This window comes from Balaenoptera acutorostrata, chromosome X, assembly GCF_949987535.1.
Source record: "Balaenoptera acutorostrata chromosome X, mBalAcu1.1, whole genome shotgun sequence".
In the NCBI taxonomy this organism is placed as follows: domain Eukaryota; kingdom Metazoa; phylum Chordata; class Mammalia; order Artiodactyla; family Balaenopteridae; genus Balaenoptera; species Balaenoptera acutorostrata.
The window spans coordinates 6,171,846-6,190,815 of record NC_080085.1 but is presented as its reverse complement, the minus strand read 5'-3'; the positions used below and the strand labels follow the sequence as shown (position 1 = coordinate 6,190,815).

At 39.4% G+C, this 18,970-nt stretch overlaps 1 protein-coding gene and 1 pseudogene across 1 annotated transcript in view; one reads left to right on the top strand and one right to left on the bottom strand.

Annotated features, from left to right (window-relative positions):
* The window catches only part of ANOS1 (anosmin 1), a 192,358-nt gene that overhangs the window by 163,244 nt on the left and 10,144 nt on the right, over positions 1–18,970 (top strand). The window contains exons 8-9 of the mRNA XM_057537945.1: positions 2,297–2,441; positions 11,443–11,589. Coding sequence (XP_057393928.1) covers positions 2,297–2,441; positions 11,443–11,589 — 292 coding nt within the window. The remainder of the gene's footprint in view (positions 1–2,296; positions 2,442–11,442; positions 11,590–18,970) is intronic.
* LOC114236741 (U5 spliceosomal RNA) lies at positions 17,127–17,194 on the bottom strand (annotated as a pseudogene).

The window sequence follows — 18,970 nt, the reverse complement described above, 5'->3', positions numbered from 1 at the left end:
TGTGTATTGTGAGGTGCTCCCATCTATAATCTAATCAGTGCGACAGCAAACAGTTTAGAAAATGCACGTTTGACGATATACTTTTCTTATTGATTAAAAGAACTTGGAATGGCTTATTTTCCACAGGCCGAGAAATAAAATCTTCACTGAACCGTTTTATGCAATGAGAGCTCTATAACACTGAACATTTTGCATCATATGGAACGCTTAATGCATAAAAATGAGTGTTCAGTGTCCTTTTAGTACACATTCCTTTATCTTGTTGTTATAAAACTTAACACCTTTCCCCCTAATTCATAAGGTCGAATTCCGTAAATAAATAAATGTTTGAAAGTGCTTTAGAAGGACAGCAAGACCTTTTTTTTTTTTTTTGCACTGAAGATTCCAATATCTGTGCCATTGAGAATTATAAAACATGTCTCCACAGGTCCGTATCACTGATATTTAGCTGTGATACTGTTTTGGCTTTATTTTCAAGAAACTTTCTGACAGTTCCAGCTTTTATTTTGTAGGACTTTGCAACAAGTGAGCATTGGTAATGTGTGCTTATCTCACAGAAAGTGCTGAAAGAGATAAAGCTGTGAAATCACAGGGATGGAAAGCAAAAAGTGATGTGATGAAATGCTGACAGCCCCCTGCCCCCGACATGCCCTTAATAACCAAACGGCATCAAGGATTAGTAGGGAAGTTTGCAATTTATTTCCAGTATATGTCAATTAGATAAATAAAAAATGAAGTGCGAATTTAATTATAATTGTTAACAGGCCCAGAGTAGCCTTAATCATAGGTCACTATCTTATGAGTGACGTGTTTTTTTTGGATCCACAAGAGGCAAGCTGTAGGTCATGTGACTCATTAAAGTTCTCAATATTAAAATTTGACCAGTTGAGAATTAGGATCAGAAATTGGAAACATATAGAAGAACATGAGAAATTGTGAAATTTTCTTCTTGGGGATCAATGTCTTTTCATTTCCTAAGAGTCCATCCTAATATCCATGATAACTGAGAGGAGTGGGGATTTTCAAGGAAATGCTCTTTCAAAAGTGAATTTTATTTTACTTGTTTACAAGGTAATAGTTTAGGAAGAGTGATATAGAACATAACAAGAAACCCTAACTAAAAAAAATTGGGCATTGGTAGTTCATAGACATACGGTAGGTAAAAGGAAGAAAGGGCACGAAAATGCACGGTTAATACCACAGTGGGTGAGGCTGAGAGGTGGCCCAGCCTCACCTGGGAACAGGGACCACGGTCCGGAACCTGCCTCTCAGCCTCCGCTTCTGGAAGTGCAGTCCTTCCCGCCGGCTGGAAGGTGGCCGAGTTCCGATGACTGATCCCTCAGAAGCCCGAATCGTGTAAGGGCGCCGTCTGTCAATTTACAGGGCGCGTTGTACTCACGGCTCTGAAATGCCCCTGGAAATCATGTTCTCCCCCTGAAAAGACATCTCACGTGACCCAAAGTGATGCGGAGAAGTCCGACAGGTCATTGTGGTATTTAAACGAGGGACCGGCTTATGTGACTCAGCACTTGACAATTTCAGATGACGGTACCTTCACGTAGCACGATGAGCGCATACAACTGGCCTACTCTCTGCGGGAAAGCACGTGCTACTCACTGCCTGCCTGATGTCTGGTGTCGCATTAGTGATGGACACGTTTTCCCTTCATAGATGTTAATACCACCAATTAGACCATTTAGGGCCATGTGATGTCACGTGTACTATATTTTGATGGATGTTTGAATTCTAAGACAACAACCTTATTTCTCTTAATTCCGAGTACTTGTAAGGGACTTTATTATTATACCTGCAAGCCATAAAAAAGTGCTTTAAGCATTTTGTCAGGTTGATTTTTCTTACAACTTTTGTGGAAATTTACTCATAGAAGATTTAGGATAAAATCAGAGAAATACAGGGAATGCCAATTCATAATCTTGCCAGGTGTGTGCTAACACGAGCCTTTACGGCTCTCTTCTCTCTGTAAGGTGGTATCTATCTAGTAAGGAGTGAGGGGACAGAATTATTCATTTTCTTGCTACTGGAAAGCATCCAATAATGGGATTAGGAATACAATTTCCCAAAAAACGCGTTTGTGCTTCTGTATGACATTTATTTTGATCCACGGTAAAAGTGGATTTTCAGATGCTGAAGATGTAGAACAATGTGTGATCTTAGACAGTCCGGGCAGACATCAGAGAGGGGCTGGTGTGCTTCAGGAGGGCACAGCCGCTGTGCAGGGAAGCGGAGAGGCGGTGAGGCTTGTAACAGCGTCTGTGTGTGTCCCCTCCACCTGCAGTCTCAGAATTCTGTGACCTTGGAGCCACTGCAGCCCAACTGCGTCTACACGGTGGAGCTGCAGGCTGTCACCTACTGGGGCCAGACGCGCCTCAAGAGCGCCAAGGCCTCCCTCCACTTCACGTCCACACACGCCGTCCACAACAGTAAGTGCTCCGAGTTCCTTCTTCTCACTTGCAGTCTTTACCTGGAGAACCTTCTTCTCACTTGCAGTCTTTACCTGGAGAACCTTCACACCAGTGTACATGGAAATATGTCCTTTGAACTAGGATGTGTACAAATTTTACCTTTGAGTTTTTCTTAGGATTTTTATCCGTTTTATGTGCAATATTTTGGCTTCGTAATGGAAATTTAAGAAGAAAGCGTGTCTCATTCGAACAACTGTTTATACTTACGTGATTTGGGGTCCTTATGCGTATGCGTACTTGTTTTTAAGGAGGACCCGTACAGTTAAACTGTTAGAAACTGTTGCTTCCCTCCTAAGAATGTGACATGCCCCTTTTTTTTTTTTTACTGGTTTTACACAGTGGTCACAATTACTGCCAAAGGCTACCTAATTCTCCACTGGGGGCAGTGACTAAATCATTCCCATTCCCATTTCCTTGTTGCCAGTGGTTCTAAACTAGTCTGTTTGCCGTGAACTGAGCAAAGCAAGAGGAGAGTCTTATGAGACACTCATCTCTGAGCTGGAAAATGCGTGACGTGGTGTTTCTGGCTTTGCTCAGAGGTGGGGACTGCTGAGAAGAGCTGCGGGGAAGCTCCTGGCCAGGGATCTGGGGACGGGCAGACAGAAGGCGAGCCCGGGAGAGGCCGCCAGGGGTCTCCGCGGGTGCTGCTTCCCCAGGCTTGCAGGGTCCCGTGGGATCTGCCTTTCATCCCGGCACGGGGCCTGGTCAGACACGGAAGGTGTGACAAGCTTGTTGAATTTAGGAAAGGCAAGGCTGGCTCTGCGTTGTTAGACGCAGGGATGGCCCATAATTATCTTCTACCACCTGGGAAACAATACGATCCAAACGAGCAGGTCCATCTGAAATGATGCTTTCGAAATAGTTCTAGAAACAGAGCTTCCTACCTATTTGAGAAATAGTCCTCTTGGAGATTAAATGGATTTGAAAAGTCTACTATTTATATGTATAAGTTTGCATACAATACAACTTTTACAGAAAAATTCTCATGGAAACATTTCTATGTGTTTAGTAACTTAACTGATTTTTTTATCAATATTTTTTATTGAAGCAGAGTTGATTTACAATGTTAATTTCTGCTGTACAGCAAAGTGACTCAGTTATACACACACACACACATATATTCTTTTCCATTATGGTTTATCCCAGCAGATTGAATATAGTTCCCTGTGCTCTACAGTAGGACCTTGTTGTTTATCCATTCTCTATATAATAGTTTGCATCTGCTAACCCCCGACTCCCACTCCATCCCTCCCCCACCCCCCAAACCCTTGGCAACCACAACTGTGTTCTCTATGTCCGTGATTCTGTTTCTGTTTCATAGATAGGTTCATCTGTGTCATATTTTAGATTCCACATGTAAGTGACATCATATGATATTTGTCTTTCTCTGTCTGACTGACTTCACTTAGTATGATAATCTCTAGGTCCATCCATGTTGCTGCAAATGGCATTATTTCATTCTTTTTGATGGCTGAGTAGCATTCCATTGTATATATGTACCGTATCTTCTTGATTCATTCATCTGTCGATGGGCATTTAGGTTGTTTCCATGTCTTGGCTGTGCTGTGACTGTGCTGCTATGAACACAGGGGTGCGTGTATCTTTTCTGTATCTTTAAAATTTTTATTTTATATTGGAGTTGAGTTGATTAACAATGTTGTGTTAGTTTCAGGTGTACAGCAAAGTGATTTAGTTATATATATACCTGTATCTCTTCTTTTTCAAATTCTTTTCCCATTTAGGTTATTACAGACTACTGAGCAGAGTTCCCTGCACTGTACAGTAGGTCCTTGTTGGTTAAAACCACCGTTACACAATTCAGTTTTAACAGCATTAATTTGTGTGCCTAATTTCAGCCTGACTGTTCTTAGGGAGGTCCAATCTTACAATTTGTAAACAGGACCAATATGCCTGTTATATGATTATGAATCAATGTCAAGAGTAATTTTAGAGTCAGATTTAGTAATATCTGTGATAACACTTATGGAGCACGTGGCATGTTAAAGGCAAGATACTATGCGTTAGAGACAGCTTTCAGCTGAGAGGAAGAATGAGGCCTAAGTCAATACTAGTGTTACAAGTGTCATGAAACAGGGCCAGAAAATCTTTATATGCACTGGACAATATACCACACTTTATATGCATTGGACAATATACCACACGTGTAGGGTCTCAATAGCTTAGTTGCTTGAAGTCATTTTTTCTTCAGCCTGGCTGCACATTATGGTCAACTAGAGAGTTGTTTGAAAAAATGCTAGTGGTAGGGCACTGTGCCCAGAGATTATAATTCAATGGTGGCAGGAGGTGGCAGGGTTGGGGGAAGATGCCTCTCAATTTCTTTTTTGAATTCTACTGAAGTATAGTTGGTTTACAATATTGTGTTTAACTTCTGGTGTACAGCAAAGTGACTCAGTTATACATATATATTCTTTTTCATGTTCTTTTCCATTATGGTTTATCACAGGATACTGAATATAGTTCCCTGTACTCTATGGTAGGACCTTGTTGTTTATCCATCCTATATATAATAGTTTGCATCTGCTAATCCCAAACTCCCAATCCACCCCTCCCCCACCTCTGCTCCCCCTTGGCAACCACAAGTCTGTTCTCTATGTCTGTGAGTCTGTTTTTGTTTCGTAGATAGGTTCATGTGAGTCATATTTTAGATTCTACGTATCGGTGATATCACTTGGTATTTATCTTTCTCTTTCTGACTAACTTCACTTAGTATGATAATCTCTAGGTCCATCCATGTTGCTGCAAGTAGTGTTATTTCATTCCTTTTTATGGCTGAGTAGTATTCCACTGTATATATGCACCACATCTTCTTTATCCATTCATCTGTTGATGGACATTTAGGTTGCTTCCATGTCTTGGCTATTGTGAACAGGGCTGCTATGAATATAGGGGTGCAGGTATCTTTTTGAATTACAGTTCTGTCTGGATATATGCCCAGGAGTGGGATTGCTGGATCATATGGCAACTCTATTTTTAGTTTTCCGAGGAACCTCCATACTGTTTTCCATAGTGGCTGCGACTTACATTTCACACCATTCATTGATTTCTTTAATGCAGTCTTCCATTCATTCATCAAACTGTGTCTAATGATGGGAATAATTACTACCTTATACCATTGTACACTGTATTATAGTATAAAGATATGTACACTGTAGGATATATATACTGTATAGACTGTACGTTATATAGTATATGTGTACCATGTATTTATATGTGTATGTGTGTTCATGTATATACACACATGTGTACATATACATGTGCAAACACACTCATACACACACATTACTGCAGCCCTAGACACATTTCGATCTCCGCCTTCAAAGCGCCTACTGTTGAATTTGGGAGATAAACATGTCAACATGATTACACAAAGACCAGTCCGTTGCACACAGAGCTGCAGGGAAGCTTGGCGCAGACAGACAGACGTGGCGGTGGGGACTCAGAGCGCAGCGCCCCTCCTGGGTCCTGAAGAATGGGTGCTCCGTGGGACACAGGGCACAGGGTGTCACCCCGCACAGGCGCAGAGTTGGAAGAGAGCATCGTTTGTGCAGAGAATCAGCTTGGGGGTGGGGAATGGAGGGGGGCAGTTCCCTCCCTGGGAGACCTCAGTGACTCCCGTGGGTGTCATGACCATCCACGTGCGAAGGCCACCTGGTGTCTCCCCCCTGATGCTCCCTGAAGGCAGAGGTGTGTGTTCAGCTGCCTGCTCAGCACCTCCACTGGGATGGCTCACAGGCACTTTGCATGTAACGTCCCCAAAACCAAGCTCTTCACTTCCCTCTCACACCTGTTCCTCTCCCAGGCTCTCCTGCCCCAGAAGTTCCCACCGTTCCCCCTTTTGCTCAAGCCATCCATAGAGGTCATTCGTCATGCTTTGCTCTTCTTTCTCTTCAGAAATCCAGTTCATTAGAAAGTCCTTTTGACTCTAATTTCAGATTCTGTGTGGGATCTGTCCAATTCTTGCCCTTGTTCAGCCCATTGTCACCTTTCTTATAAAATAATCTCCTAATTAATATTTGTTTCCACGCTTTCTTAAATATCCATTTTGTAGACAGCTGCCAAAATATTCTTTAGAAAATATTCACCATATCACAGATTACTCTCCTGAGTTCCACTCTCAAGACTGTCACCTACATCTTCTCTTTGCAAGTCTCCACGGATCTCATCCTTTATTGCTTTCCTATGTTTTCCTCCCCAAATGTCTTCTCAAACCAAAATCCTTTAAACTTCTGCTTCTCCTAAGACCCTTTTTTTTTTTTTTTTCTATTGGTGGTGGGGATTTCCTCTATTGTGCAAAATAAGTTTGCCTTTTAGTCTCCTGGCTTTTCCAGTAAACAACATTCCTTCCCCATTAGAGACTGGTATGGGATTGCAAACTCCCATAATTTAATATGTGTTTCTGCCCACAACCAAGAACAAGGAGAGAAAAACCCAGCTTCGGCTTGCCATTGCTGAAGTCATGTCATTGAGAACCTCTTCATGGTCCAGCCCACAGACACAGCTGTTACAGACTCTGGGTCTCCAGAGCACATCTAGGGCTTTCTCCTTCTTCCTGGGGCATCTTCCCACACACACACCTGGTAACATCCTCTTTAATTAGCTCCTTTCTCCCTTCCTCTCAAGTATGATTACAAACCCTTCTCTCTCACTTTGAGCCATATGGCATCACATAGTCTGAATTCTTCCCTCTCAGTGAGCCACTCAGATCCCCCCAGATACTAACACATCTGTCCTTCACCCCTGAGTGTCTTCCCCTGTCCTCTGGAACCTCCGGTGGAAGTGTCCTTCCTTTTGCACACGACAGATTCCAGTCTGTGGGGTCTAGACCCATCCCTTGGAAAGTACATCCGCTGAACTAAGATCTCATCTAGGTCAGAGAACAGGGACTGTCCGCCTGTGTGCCCACAGCAGCCGTCAGAGCCCACGTGCTCCAAAAGCCTAAGCATGGCCTGTAGCACTGCTTCAGCAACACCTGTGAAACCAAATCAGTCAGGTATTCCCGCTCTTACCTACGCACTCAGCCAACTCCTCTTCCCGCAAGACGCTGGTGCTGAGCATTAAGGTCACTTTCTAATCATCTTTTAACATGAGGTAACGTTTTACCTGACCAATAAAGAGATATGATAGTTAACCTACCAAAGGCCATGTTATGCTAGGATTAACTGTTGCCTGTCATGTGGATTCAGAAAAATAAAAAAAGAAGGGATAGTGCAAAGTACCTGTCATAATACATATTATTTGGGTGTCAGTGTAGCCGACAGAAGAGACTGGTTTTACAAAGGATGAGGCAGGATATAGCTGAATACATGTCAGGATGTTCTTTATAACCCAATGTTGATATATAATCTCATAAACACTAGTATATGACTTTAACAAGAACACTATATATTTCGTCATGAAGCAACTAGAAGTAAAGAATAATTACAACTTTATAGTATAAGCAAGGGAAATTATATTTTATAGGAATGAGTGTAGTAAATGTCAGCATATAAATTACTTTTTGAATTATATTTTTCCAGGTCTGCGGGCTGCTAGGTGTTTTAATGATATATATTTCGATGCAAGCAAAGCCTGAATGTTCATACAGTTTTATAAAAGGGTCCCTTGAAGGAGGAAAGACATAATACTATCTTTAATGGAAATGTAACTTGCTTTTTTGGAGGCAGGGGGAGTATTTCCAGGGTTGACGGATTCCAAATGTTTTTTATAGTTGCCCCATGCAACTGGAATATACTTGCAGCTCTCCAAAATAAAAATGGGGTGGAGAGAAAATACTCTGAGTCGCTCAATCTGAAAAGGTAATCAAAGTTTTGACATCTGGGGAAGTAGCATAGTCACTCAATGCTTTTAACTTTTAGGACTACTAAAGAGTATAAATAAATCAGACCTCACACCTCTTCAGAGTGTGAAGGAATGAATTTTATTCCATTTTTGTTTCCTGCTGAAAGTGGAGGACACACTCTGAGTCAGGAATGTCCTCCCAGGACTGAACTATCACGTCTGTCCCTACATGGGGGGTGGGGCATGTCCATGCGTGTCTGTGCTGGAAATATTCAATAAAGCAGCAAAGATTCAATCTTGAGAGATATATATATATATATATATATATAGTCACACGTTCTTACGTCTGTAATGAGAAATGAATGTCTCCATGGCATATAAAAGACAGCAGGAAGACAGAATTCACAGAGAGATTAAACACGGTTATCTAAACTGTCTTGGTAGTCTGCTGGCGACTTCTTCCCATCACAGGTTCTTAAAGGAATTAGAAGCATAAATGGGCTTGTGAACATCTTAAGCCTTTAATTCTTTAAAAAAACAAAAATGCTTTTGGGTGTAAGCAGCAGGATTCTGTAACCGCCTGGTGGTGTCAAGAAAGGGATGCGTTTGGGGGCGGAGCCTTGTGAGGGCTCCGCGTGCCAGGCCCTCGTCTGGGCTCCAGGCTCGCTGCGCTGGTGTCTGCAGGCTGCGAAGCAGCGCCTCCTGCCATCTGGTCTCGGCACATTCCTGGCCCCCAGAGCTCTTGGAATTTCCTAAGTGAGGGGGAGCGATAAAGGTGTCTTCTGGGATGTGAGAGAGGTGACTGGGGAGAACAGCTGAGGACGGGGGTGGTCACCAGAGGAACCAAGGGGGTGACTGGAAGCCTGGAAGTTTCAGTCTCCCCTTCCCACCTCCACTTGCGAGCTGAGGACGGAGGTTAGTCATCAGTGGCTAGTAATTTAATCAGCACACCTGTGTGATGACGCCTCTGTAAAAATCCAAAAAGACGGGCTTCAGAGAGCTTCCGGGGTGGTGAACGCAGGCTGGGGGAGTGACTCCCTTAGACCCTCAGACGTGGAAGCTCCGCCCCCTCTCCCCACACCCTGCCGTGTGCATCTCTTCCATCTGCCTCTTCCTGACTTATATCCTTCTTTTCTCGCTCATTTTTCATGTATCTAAATCAAATTTTATACTTAGGCATTAACTTTGAAGATAGATGTTCTTGTTTTCGTGAGCTAAGTATGAGCTTACATTACAAGCAATATTGATGTGAACATTTCTGTACAAGTTTTTCTACGTTATAGATCCTCATCCCTAGAACAGTCTTTTTTGTTACTGTTGTCTGTGGTTTTGTGTTTGTTTCTTTTTTTAAATCGAAGTATAGTTGATTTACAATGTTGTGTTAGTTTCAGGTATACAGCACAGTGATTCAGTTATACACATGCACATATTCTTGTTCAGATTATCTTCCATTATAGGTTATTACAAAATATTTAGTATAGTTCCCTCTGCTATACAGCAGGTCCTTGTTAGTTATCTCTTTTATATAGTGTGTATGTTTTAATCTCAAACTCCTAATTTATCCCTCCTCTCCCCCCCTTTCCCCTGTGGTAACCATAAGGTTATTTTCTATATCTGTGAGTCTGTTTCTGTTTCGTAGATAAGTTCATTTGTGTCATATTTTAGATTCCACATGTAAGTGATATCGTATGATATTTGTCTTTCTCTGTCTGACTTGCTTCACTTAGTATGATCATCTCTAGGTCCATCCATGTTGCTGCAAATGACATTATTTCATTCTTTTTTATGGCTGAGTAGTATTCCATTGTATATATGTACTGCATCTTCTTTATCCATTCCTCTGTCGATGGACACTTAGGTTTCTGAGTTATATCCTTTTATTATAAACGGGTAATCTAGCAAGTAAAATTTTTCTCTGAGTTCTGTCAATTGCTCTTGCAAATTATTTGAATCTGAGGAAGGGGTTTTTGGAACCCCCCATCTATAGCAGGTCATCAGAAGAACTGGTGACAGCCTGGACTCGTGACTGGCATCTGAAGGGCGGGGCAGTCTTGTAGCACTGAGCCCTTACCCTGTGGGATCTGATGCTGTCTGCAGGTAGAAACTGTCAGAATTGAGTTGAACTGTAGGGCACCCTGCTGGGGTCTGAGAATTAATGGTGTGGGGAACCCCTCATACACACATTGGATTTGGGTGCAGAATCCTTAACCTAATAAATGTCTGAGTTATCCAAACATTCATCTGAATTATTTAAACTAAAATATAAGTACCAACTAATGTAAGTATCCCATTCCTTTTAATCAGATCCATTGCATGGACGGTTTGACAGGCACACCCCTGTAAGGAGAAGTACACATTCGATGTACTTTTTCTTCTGGGTCCTCAGTTTTCCTTTCCTTCTCCTGATTCACCGCAGGCCAGCATTTCTCTGCATTCATCCTCATCTTTCCCTCTTCCTCCCACCTTCCCAAGAATGCAGACCTCACAGCTCTGTCGGAAAAGTTTTGATAACACATTTCTGACTGCTTTATAATCAGTACAGCTTAAGCTGTTATCTCTCAAAGGGCTACTTGGAATTCTGAAAGCAGAAAGGTCTTGTCTCCAAGGACGGAATTTCTAAATGTGCAACTTCTAAAATCAATGAACTGGTAAAGGAGAGACTTGAGGGCAGGAATTTTTGGTATACTTCCTACTAAGCTGTATACATTCTCATCTGGCTCTCTGAAGATGGAGGAACATAACATGCTGGTACTTCTGTGAAAAGCTACCTATACTGTTTTCATGAGATGGTATTTTAATATTACTTCATGTACTTCATAACTGCAAACAAATCTATCTATTGTGAGAAATACTACTTCCACCTATTACTGAAATCAGAGCATCTTTCCGGGCTGGTGAATGTATGTTGATTCCCAATTTAAGTTCGGGGGATTCCGTGTAATACATACAATCTACTTTTAGGTATGCATTCCAGCGTGTGATGAAGGGGGAGGTGTCATCAACTTGAGCGGGAAGGAACGTGTAGTCACGTTACATTTTACTTTAAAAATCAGGCACTAAATATGAATGAATAGCAGAGTGAAATTAAATACACTGGCATTACTATCAGGTTACAGATTTATTTTTAACAAGTAAATCAGAATGTTGTGCTTTGTTGTAGAAGAACAACTTGGGAAAACTAGAAAAAGTGTGATGCAAATACAGCCTCCGTTTCAAAGACGACGGCCCACTCGCCTCCTGGAAATCGGAGCTCCATTCTATCAAGACAACCAGCTGCAAGTGAAGGTGTACTGGAAAAAGACCGAAGGTGGGCAGATGCTTCTGTTTATTTGTTGTTGTTCTTGCTAAGTTTTAGTTTATACTGGAGTCGAGTTGATTAACCGTGTTCTCTTAGTTTCAGGTGTACAGCAAAGTGATTCAGTTTTACACATACACGCATGTATTCTTTTTCAAATTCTTTTCCCATTTAGGTTATTACAGAATATTGAGCAGAGTTCCCTGTGCTACACAGTAGGTCCTTATTAGTTATCGATTTTATATACAGTAGTGTGTATATGTCAATCCCAATCTCCCAATTTATCCCTCCCAGCCACCCTTCCCCTTTGTTAACCATAAGTTTGTTTTCTGTGAGTCTATTTTTGCTTTGTAAATAAGTTCATTTGTATCATTTTTTTAAGATTCCGCACATAAGTGACATCATATGATATTTGTCTTTCTATGTCTGACTTCAGTTAGTATGATCATCTCCAGGTCCATCTATGTTGCTGCAAATGGCATTATTTCATTCTTTTTTATCGCTGAGTAATATTCCATTGTATATATGTACCACATCTTCTATATCCATTCATCTGTTGATGGACATTTAGATTGCTTCCATGTCCTGGCTATTGTAAATAGAGCTGCAGTGAACATTGTGGTACATGACTCTTTTTGAATTATGGTTTTCTCGGGGTATATGCCCAGTAGTGGGATTGCTGGGTCGTATGGTAGTTCTATTTTTAGTTTTTTAAGGAACCTCCATACTGTTCTCCATAGTGGTTGTACCAATTTACATTCCCACCAACAGTGCAAGAGAGTTCCCTTTTCTCCACACCCTCTCCAGCATTTATTGTTTGTAGACTTTTTGATGATGGCCATTCTGACTGGTGTGAGGTGGTATCTCATTGTAGTTTTGATTTGCATTTCTCTGATAATTAGCAATGTTGAGCATCTTTTCATGTGCCTCTTGGCCATCTGTATGTCTTTGGAGAACTGTCTATTTAGGTTTTCTGCCCATTTTTTTCACTGGGTTGTTTGTTTTCTTGATATTGAGCTGTGTGAGCTGTCTGTATATTTTGGAGATTAATGCCTTGTCAGTCACATCGTTTGCAAATATTTTCTTCCATTCCATAGGTTGTCTTTTCATTTTGTTTATGGTTTCCTTTACTGTGCAAAAGCTTTTAAGTTTAATTAGGTCCCATTTGTTTATTTTTGTTTTCATTTTCATTAACCTAGGAGGTGGATCAAAATGATTTTGCTGGGATTTATGTCACAGGGTGTTCTGCCTGTGTTTTCCTCTAAGAGTTTTATATTTGTTGTCTGCACTGAAGAGCGCTGTGATGTAAGGGTGCTTGTGCAAACGTCACCGTCAAGCCACACTATTGATATTAAGGAAACAGTAGCTGAACAAAGCACATGCATGCTTTTTAAAAAATTATTATTAAATGCCTTGCTCTTCTGAAGTCTGAATGGGTTGCCTTTGATTCCCAGGAATCTGTATCACATACTGAAATCTGCTGCTTACATTTTATCATTTCAGGGATATTGACCTGTCTTCATGTCTTTCCTAGAAGGCTGATCTTGTGTCCCAAACACTTAAGACAGTCATCATTTTGCACTGTAAATTCTTGTTCTAAATTAAAAGACCTATAATGCAAATAATTTGGAAAATAGAATAAAAAAGCCGATTCTCTTCTCAATATCATTTCGTGGAAATAGTATTTTACTGGATTTTCTTTCAGAAGTCTCCTATACCTCTGTTTCTCACTCAGTTGTTTTATATGTATATGTGTGTGTTTGTAAAGCACAACACATTTGCATAAAATACTAATTTGCATTCTATATTGTTAGTATTTTTAATAACATTTTAAAATGGCTGCCTTGATGGATATTATGTCATAATGATTCCACTATAGTCAAACATTTAGCTGCCTTCAGAATTTCCATCTTATAATCAATACTGCAATGAACAGTCATCCTTAGAATAGATTCTTTTTTCTCTTTATCTTTGGGATAAATTCTTTTGTTTCTTTGTTTTCTGTACTCTTAGAATATTTATTTTGCATTATTGAAATAGTATTTTTAGAGTTACTTGACATACATTTTTATATTTATCACTTCTGTGCATTTTAAGACATAAACTCTATTTTAAGCAAAAAACAATAGATTGTTTCAAGAATTCAGTTTTTAAAATTCTTCTTATTTTTCTAAAGTGCTATTTTACTCAGGGTATTGGCTCAGGAGCCATTGGGGATATTGGTGTTGGAGCTCTTCTTGTTCCAGAATTTTCTTCCAAGCTGCTGAAATTCATTCTCTAGCTAAAATAACATTACCAATCATGTTAATGTTTTATTACTATCATGTGTTAATTTAAATTAAATTTTATTTATTGAATATGAATTAGTAAATTAAAATTAGGTTAATATATCCATATTATGACATTTAATGATAGTTTTAAGTTAATATTAAATTGTAAAATTTATTTGATCTATTGTACAGTCAAGCCCTCCACATCAATGGGTTCTGTATCTGCGAATTCAACCAACTGTGGATTGTGTACTATGTTTAAGATTGGCAGTTGGTTGAATCCAAGCATGCAGAACCCACAGATACGAAGGGCTAACTGTGGGACTCGAGCAGCCTCGGAATTTGGTATCCAGGGCGTGGATCCAATCCCCACTCTCCAGTGTGGACCAAAGGATGACTGTATTTATCAATTTCAAATTAGAATTGTATGTCAATATGACATATTAATATTAATAAAACATATTAATACTGAAAATGTACACATCTCATGTAAGGAAATGAAAATGTACACACACAGGAGGTGCAAACATCTTAAGCACAGAATAGTAACCACCATTTCTTGACTTCTAAAATTGAAGATTTGTTTTACGTTTATTTGAATGTATACAGATGGAATCATACAGTTTGCATTTGTCTTGCATAGTCGTCCCTGGTACAGCAGTTGATGGAGATTTGGTTTGTTCAGATCTCTTAAGCAGTTGATGGAGATTTGGTTTGTTCCAGGGATGGGCTATTCAGAATGGCCCTGCTGTGAACAGCCTATGAATCCATGTCTCTTGATGCACATGTGTACCTATTCCCCCACAGAGGTGGGATTCTTAGGTCATAGAGGATGTTGACCTTTAGAAGATACCGAGAATTTCCAAAGTGGCTGGACCAATGCACATTCCCACCAGGAGGGTAAGATGGTCCCCACTGCCCCCCATAAGGCATGTTCCGTCTTGCTCAGTTGAGCCTTTCCAGTACGTGTGACGTGATGGCTCAGTGCTGTTTGAATTTGCATTTTTCCGGTCATCCAGGCGTTGAACACCTTTTCATAAGTTTACTGGCAATGGAGCTCCTGTTTTTCAAGGCACTTTTCAACTGTTTAGACAGCCTGACCTGCCAGAGTCCTTTATATGTGGAGTATATGAGTCATCTGCTGGTTTCATCTCAGTATATTCTACTTTTATTTTTTTCACATTCTTAATAGTTCCTACTTTTAGAGATTATCAGTTCATCATTTTGTTTCCTTTAGGCTTACGGCTCTTTGTGTCCTGTTTAAGAAATCTTTGCTTATGCCAGGGTCACAAAGATACTCTCCTTATCTCCTAGGAGTTATACTGTTTCATCTTTCTCTAGCTTTTACCCAGATTTGATTATTGTTGTAAGGAGCTAGTATAGGGCATCAATGTCCTTTAATTTTTCTTTCCCTCTTTTTATCCCCCAAAACAAAGAACTTTTTATTGAAGTATTAGTTGATTTACAATGTTGTGTTAGTTTCAGGTGTACAGCAAACTGATTCAGTATTACATATATATGTCTATTCTTTTTCACATTCTTTTCCATTATAGGTTATTACAATATATTGAATATAGTTCCCTGTGCTATAAAGTAGGACCTTGTTGTTTATCTACTTTATATACAGTAATTTGTATCTGCTAATCCCAAACTCCTAATTTATCCCACCCCCACCCCCTTTGCCCTCTGGTAATCATAAGTTTCTTTTCTAAGTCTGTGAGTCTATTTCTTTTTGTAAGTAATTTTATTTTTATAATTTTTTTTACATTCACATATAAGTGACATCATGATATTTGTCTTTCTCTGTCTGACTTCACTTAGTATGATCATCTCTAGGTCCATTCATGTTGCTGCAAATGGCATTACTTCATTCTTTTCTATGGCTGAGTAATATTCCATTGTATATTTGTACCACATCTTCTTTATCCATTCATCTGTTGATGGACACTTAGGTTGCTTCCATGTCTTGGCTAGTGTAAATAGTGCTGCTACGAACACAGGGGTGCATGTATCTTTTTAAATTATAGTTTTGTCTGGATATATGCCCAGGAGTGGGACTGCTGGATCATATGGTAGTGCTATTTTTAGTTTTTTGAGGAAACTCCATACTGTTCTCTATAGTGGCTGCACCAGTTTACATTCCCACCAACAGTGTAGGAGGGTTCACTTTTCTCCACATCCTCTCCAGCATTTATTATTTGTAGACTTTTTAATGATCGCCATTCTGACTGGTGTGAGGTGGTACGTCATTGTAGTTTTGATTTGCATTTCTCTAATAATTAGTGATAATGAGCATCTTTTCATGTGCCTATTGACCATCTGTATGTCTTCTTTGGAGAAATGTCTATTTAGGTCTTCTGCCCATTTTTGGATTGGGTTGTTTTCTTGTTATTAAACTCTACGAGCTGTTTGTATATTTTGGAAATTAAACCCTTGTTGATTGCATCATTTGCAAATATTTTCTCCCAGTGCATAGGGTATCTTTTTATTTTGTTTATGGTTTCCTTTCTGTGCAAAAGCTTGTAATTTTGAATAGGTCCCATTTGTTTCTTTTTGCTTTTATTTCTATTGCTTTGGAAGACTGACGTACGAAAACGTTTGTACGATTTGTGTGAGAGAATATTTTGCCAATACTCTATCCTAGGAGTTTTATGGTGTCATGACTTATATTTTAGTCTTTAAGCCATTTTGAGTTTATTTTTGTGTATCGTGTTAGAGAATGTTCTAATTTCATTCTTTTACATGTAGCTGTTCAGTTTTCCCAGCACCACTTATTGAAGAGACTGTCTTTTCTCCAATGTATATTCTTGCCTCCTTTGTCATAGATTAATTGACCATAAGTGTGTGGGTTTATTTCTGGACTTTCTATCCTGTTCCATTGATCTATATTTCTGTTTTTCTGCCAGTACCATAGTATTTACTGTAGCTTTGTAGTATAGTCTGAAGTCAGGGAGCTGGGATTCCTCCAGCTCTGTTCTTCTTTCCCAAGATTGTTGTGGCTATTTTGAGGTCTTTTGTGTTTCACAGACATTTAAAAATTTTTTGGTCTAGTTCTTTGAAAAATGCCATTGGTAATTTGATAGGGATTGCATTGAATCTGTAGATTGCCTTGGGTAGTATGGTTATTATAACAGTATTGATTCTTCCAGTTCAACAGTATGGTATAACTGTCCATCTCTGTCAACTTCAGTTTCTTTCCTCAGCATCCTGTAGTTTTTGGAGTACAGGTCTTTTGCCTCTTTAGGTAGGTTTATTCCTAGGTATCTTATTCTTTTTTTTTTTTTCCCCCCTCTCCACAGAAATCTTTAGTAAAAGGCAAAAGATTTATATGATCTGAAGAGAAACCAGAGTATGAATGGTATTTTATTCTTTTTGATGCAATGGTAAATGGGATTGTTTCCTTAATTTCTCTTTCTGATAGTTTGTTGTAGTGTATAGAAATGCAACAGATTTCTGTATATTAAGTTTGTATTCTGCAACTTTACTGAATTCATTGATGAGCTCCAGTAGTATTCTGGTAGTATCTTAAGGGTTTTTTAATGTATGGTATCATGTCATATGAAAGCAGTGACAGTTTTACATCTTCCTTTCCAATCTGGATTCCCTTTCTTCTCTGATTGCTGTGGCTAGGACTTCCAAAACTATGTTGAATAAAAGTGGCAAGAGTGGGCAACCTTGTCTTGTTCCTGATCTTGGAGGAAATGCTTTCAGCTTTTCACCATTGAGTATGAGGTTAGCTGTGGTTTTGTCATATATGGCCTTCATTATGTTGACGTAGGTTCCCTCTATGCCCACTTTCAGGAGAGTTTTTATCATAAATTGATGTTGAATTTTATCAAAAGCTTTTTCTGCATCTATTGAGCTGATCATATGGTTTTTATTCTTCAGTCTGTTAATGTGGTGTATCACACTGATTGATTTAAGGATATTAAAGAATCCTTGCATCCCTGGGATAAATCCCACTTGATCATGGTGTATGATCCTTTTAATATACTGTTCAATTTGGTTCGCTGGTATTTTGTTGAGGATTTTTGCATCTATGTTCATCAAAGATACTGGCCTATAATTTTCTTTTTTTGTGGTATCTTTGGCTGGTTTTGGTATCAGGGTGATGATGCCCTCATAGAATGAATTTGGATGTGTTCCTTCCTCTGCAGTTTTTTGGAATGGTTTCAGAAGCACAGGTATTAACTCTTCTCTAAATGTTTGATAGAATTTGCCTGTGAAGCCATCTGGTCCTGGACTCTGGTTGTTGGGAGTTTTTTAATCACAGTTTCAATTTCAGTACTGGTAATTGGTCTGTTCATATTTCCTATTTCTTCCTGGTTCAGTCTTGGGAGATTGTACCTCTCTAAGAGTTTGTCCATTTCTTCTAGGTTGTCTATTTTATTGGCATATAGTTGCTTGTAGTAGTCTCTTACGATTCTTTCTATTTCTCTGGTGTTGGTTGTAACTTCTTTTTCATTTCTAATTTTATTGATTTGAGCCTTCTCCCTTTTTCTTCTTGATGAGTCTGGCTAAAGGTTTATCAACTTTATCTTTTCAAAGAACCAGCTTTTTAGTTTCTTTGATCTTTTCTATTATTTTTTTAGTCTCCATTTCATTTACTTATGCTCTGATCTTTACGATTTCTTTTCTCCTACTAACTTTGGGGTTTGTTTGTTCTTCTTTCTCTAGTTGCTTTAGGTGTAAGGTTAGGTTATTTTTAGATTTTTCTTGTTTTCTGAGGTAAGCTTGTATTGCTATAAACTTCCCTCATTGAACTGTTTTTGCTGTGTCCCATAGGTTTTGAATCATCATGTTCTTGTTTTCATTTGCCTCTAGGTATTTTTTTTATTTCCTCTTTGACTTCTTCAGTGATCCATTGGTTGTTTAGTGGCATACTGTTTAGTCTCCACATGTTTGTGTTTTTGTGCAGTTTTTTTCTTGTAGTTGATTTCTAGTCGTCTCATAGCCATGTGGTCAAAAAACACAATACCATTTTTCTTTTCCTCTTCGTCTCCAACTGATTTAGTGTCATTTACTTGAAAAGTAATTCTTTCCCCAAAGCCCTGTGATGCCATCTTTGCCCTAAATCAAACATATATGTGCAAGTTAATTTTTGAACTTTTTGTAGAGTCAAC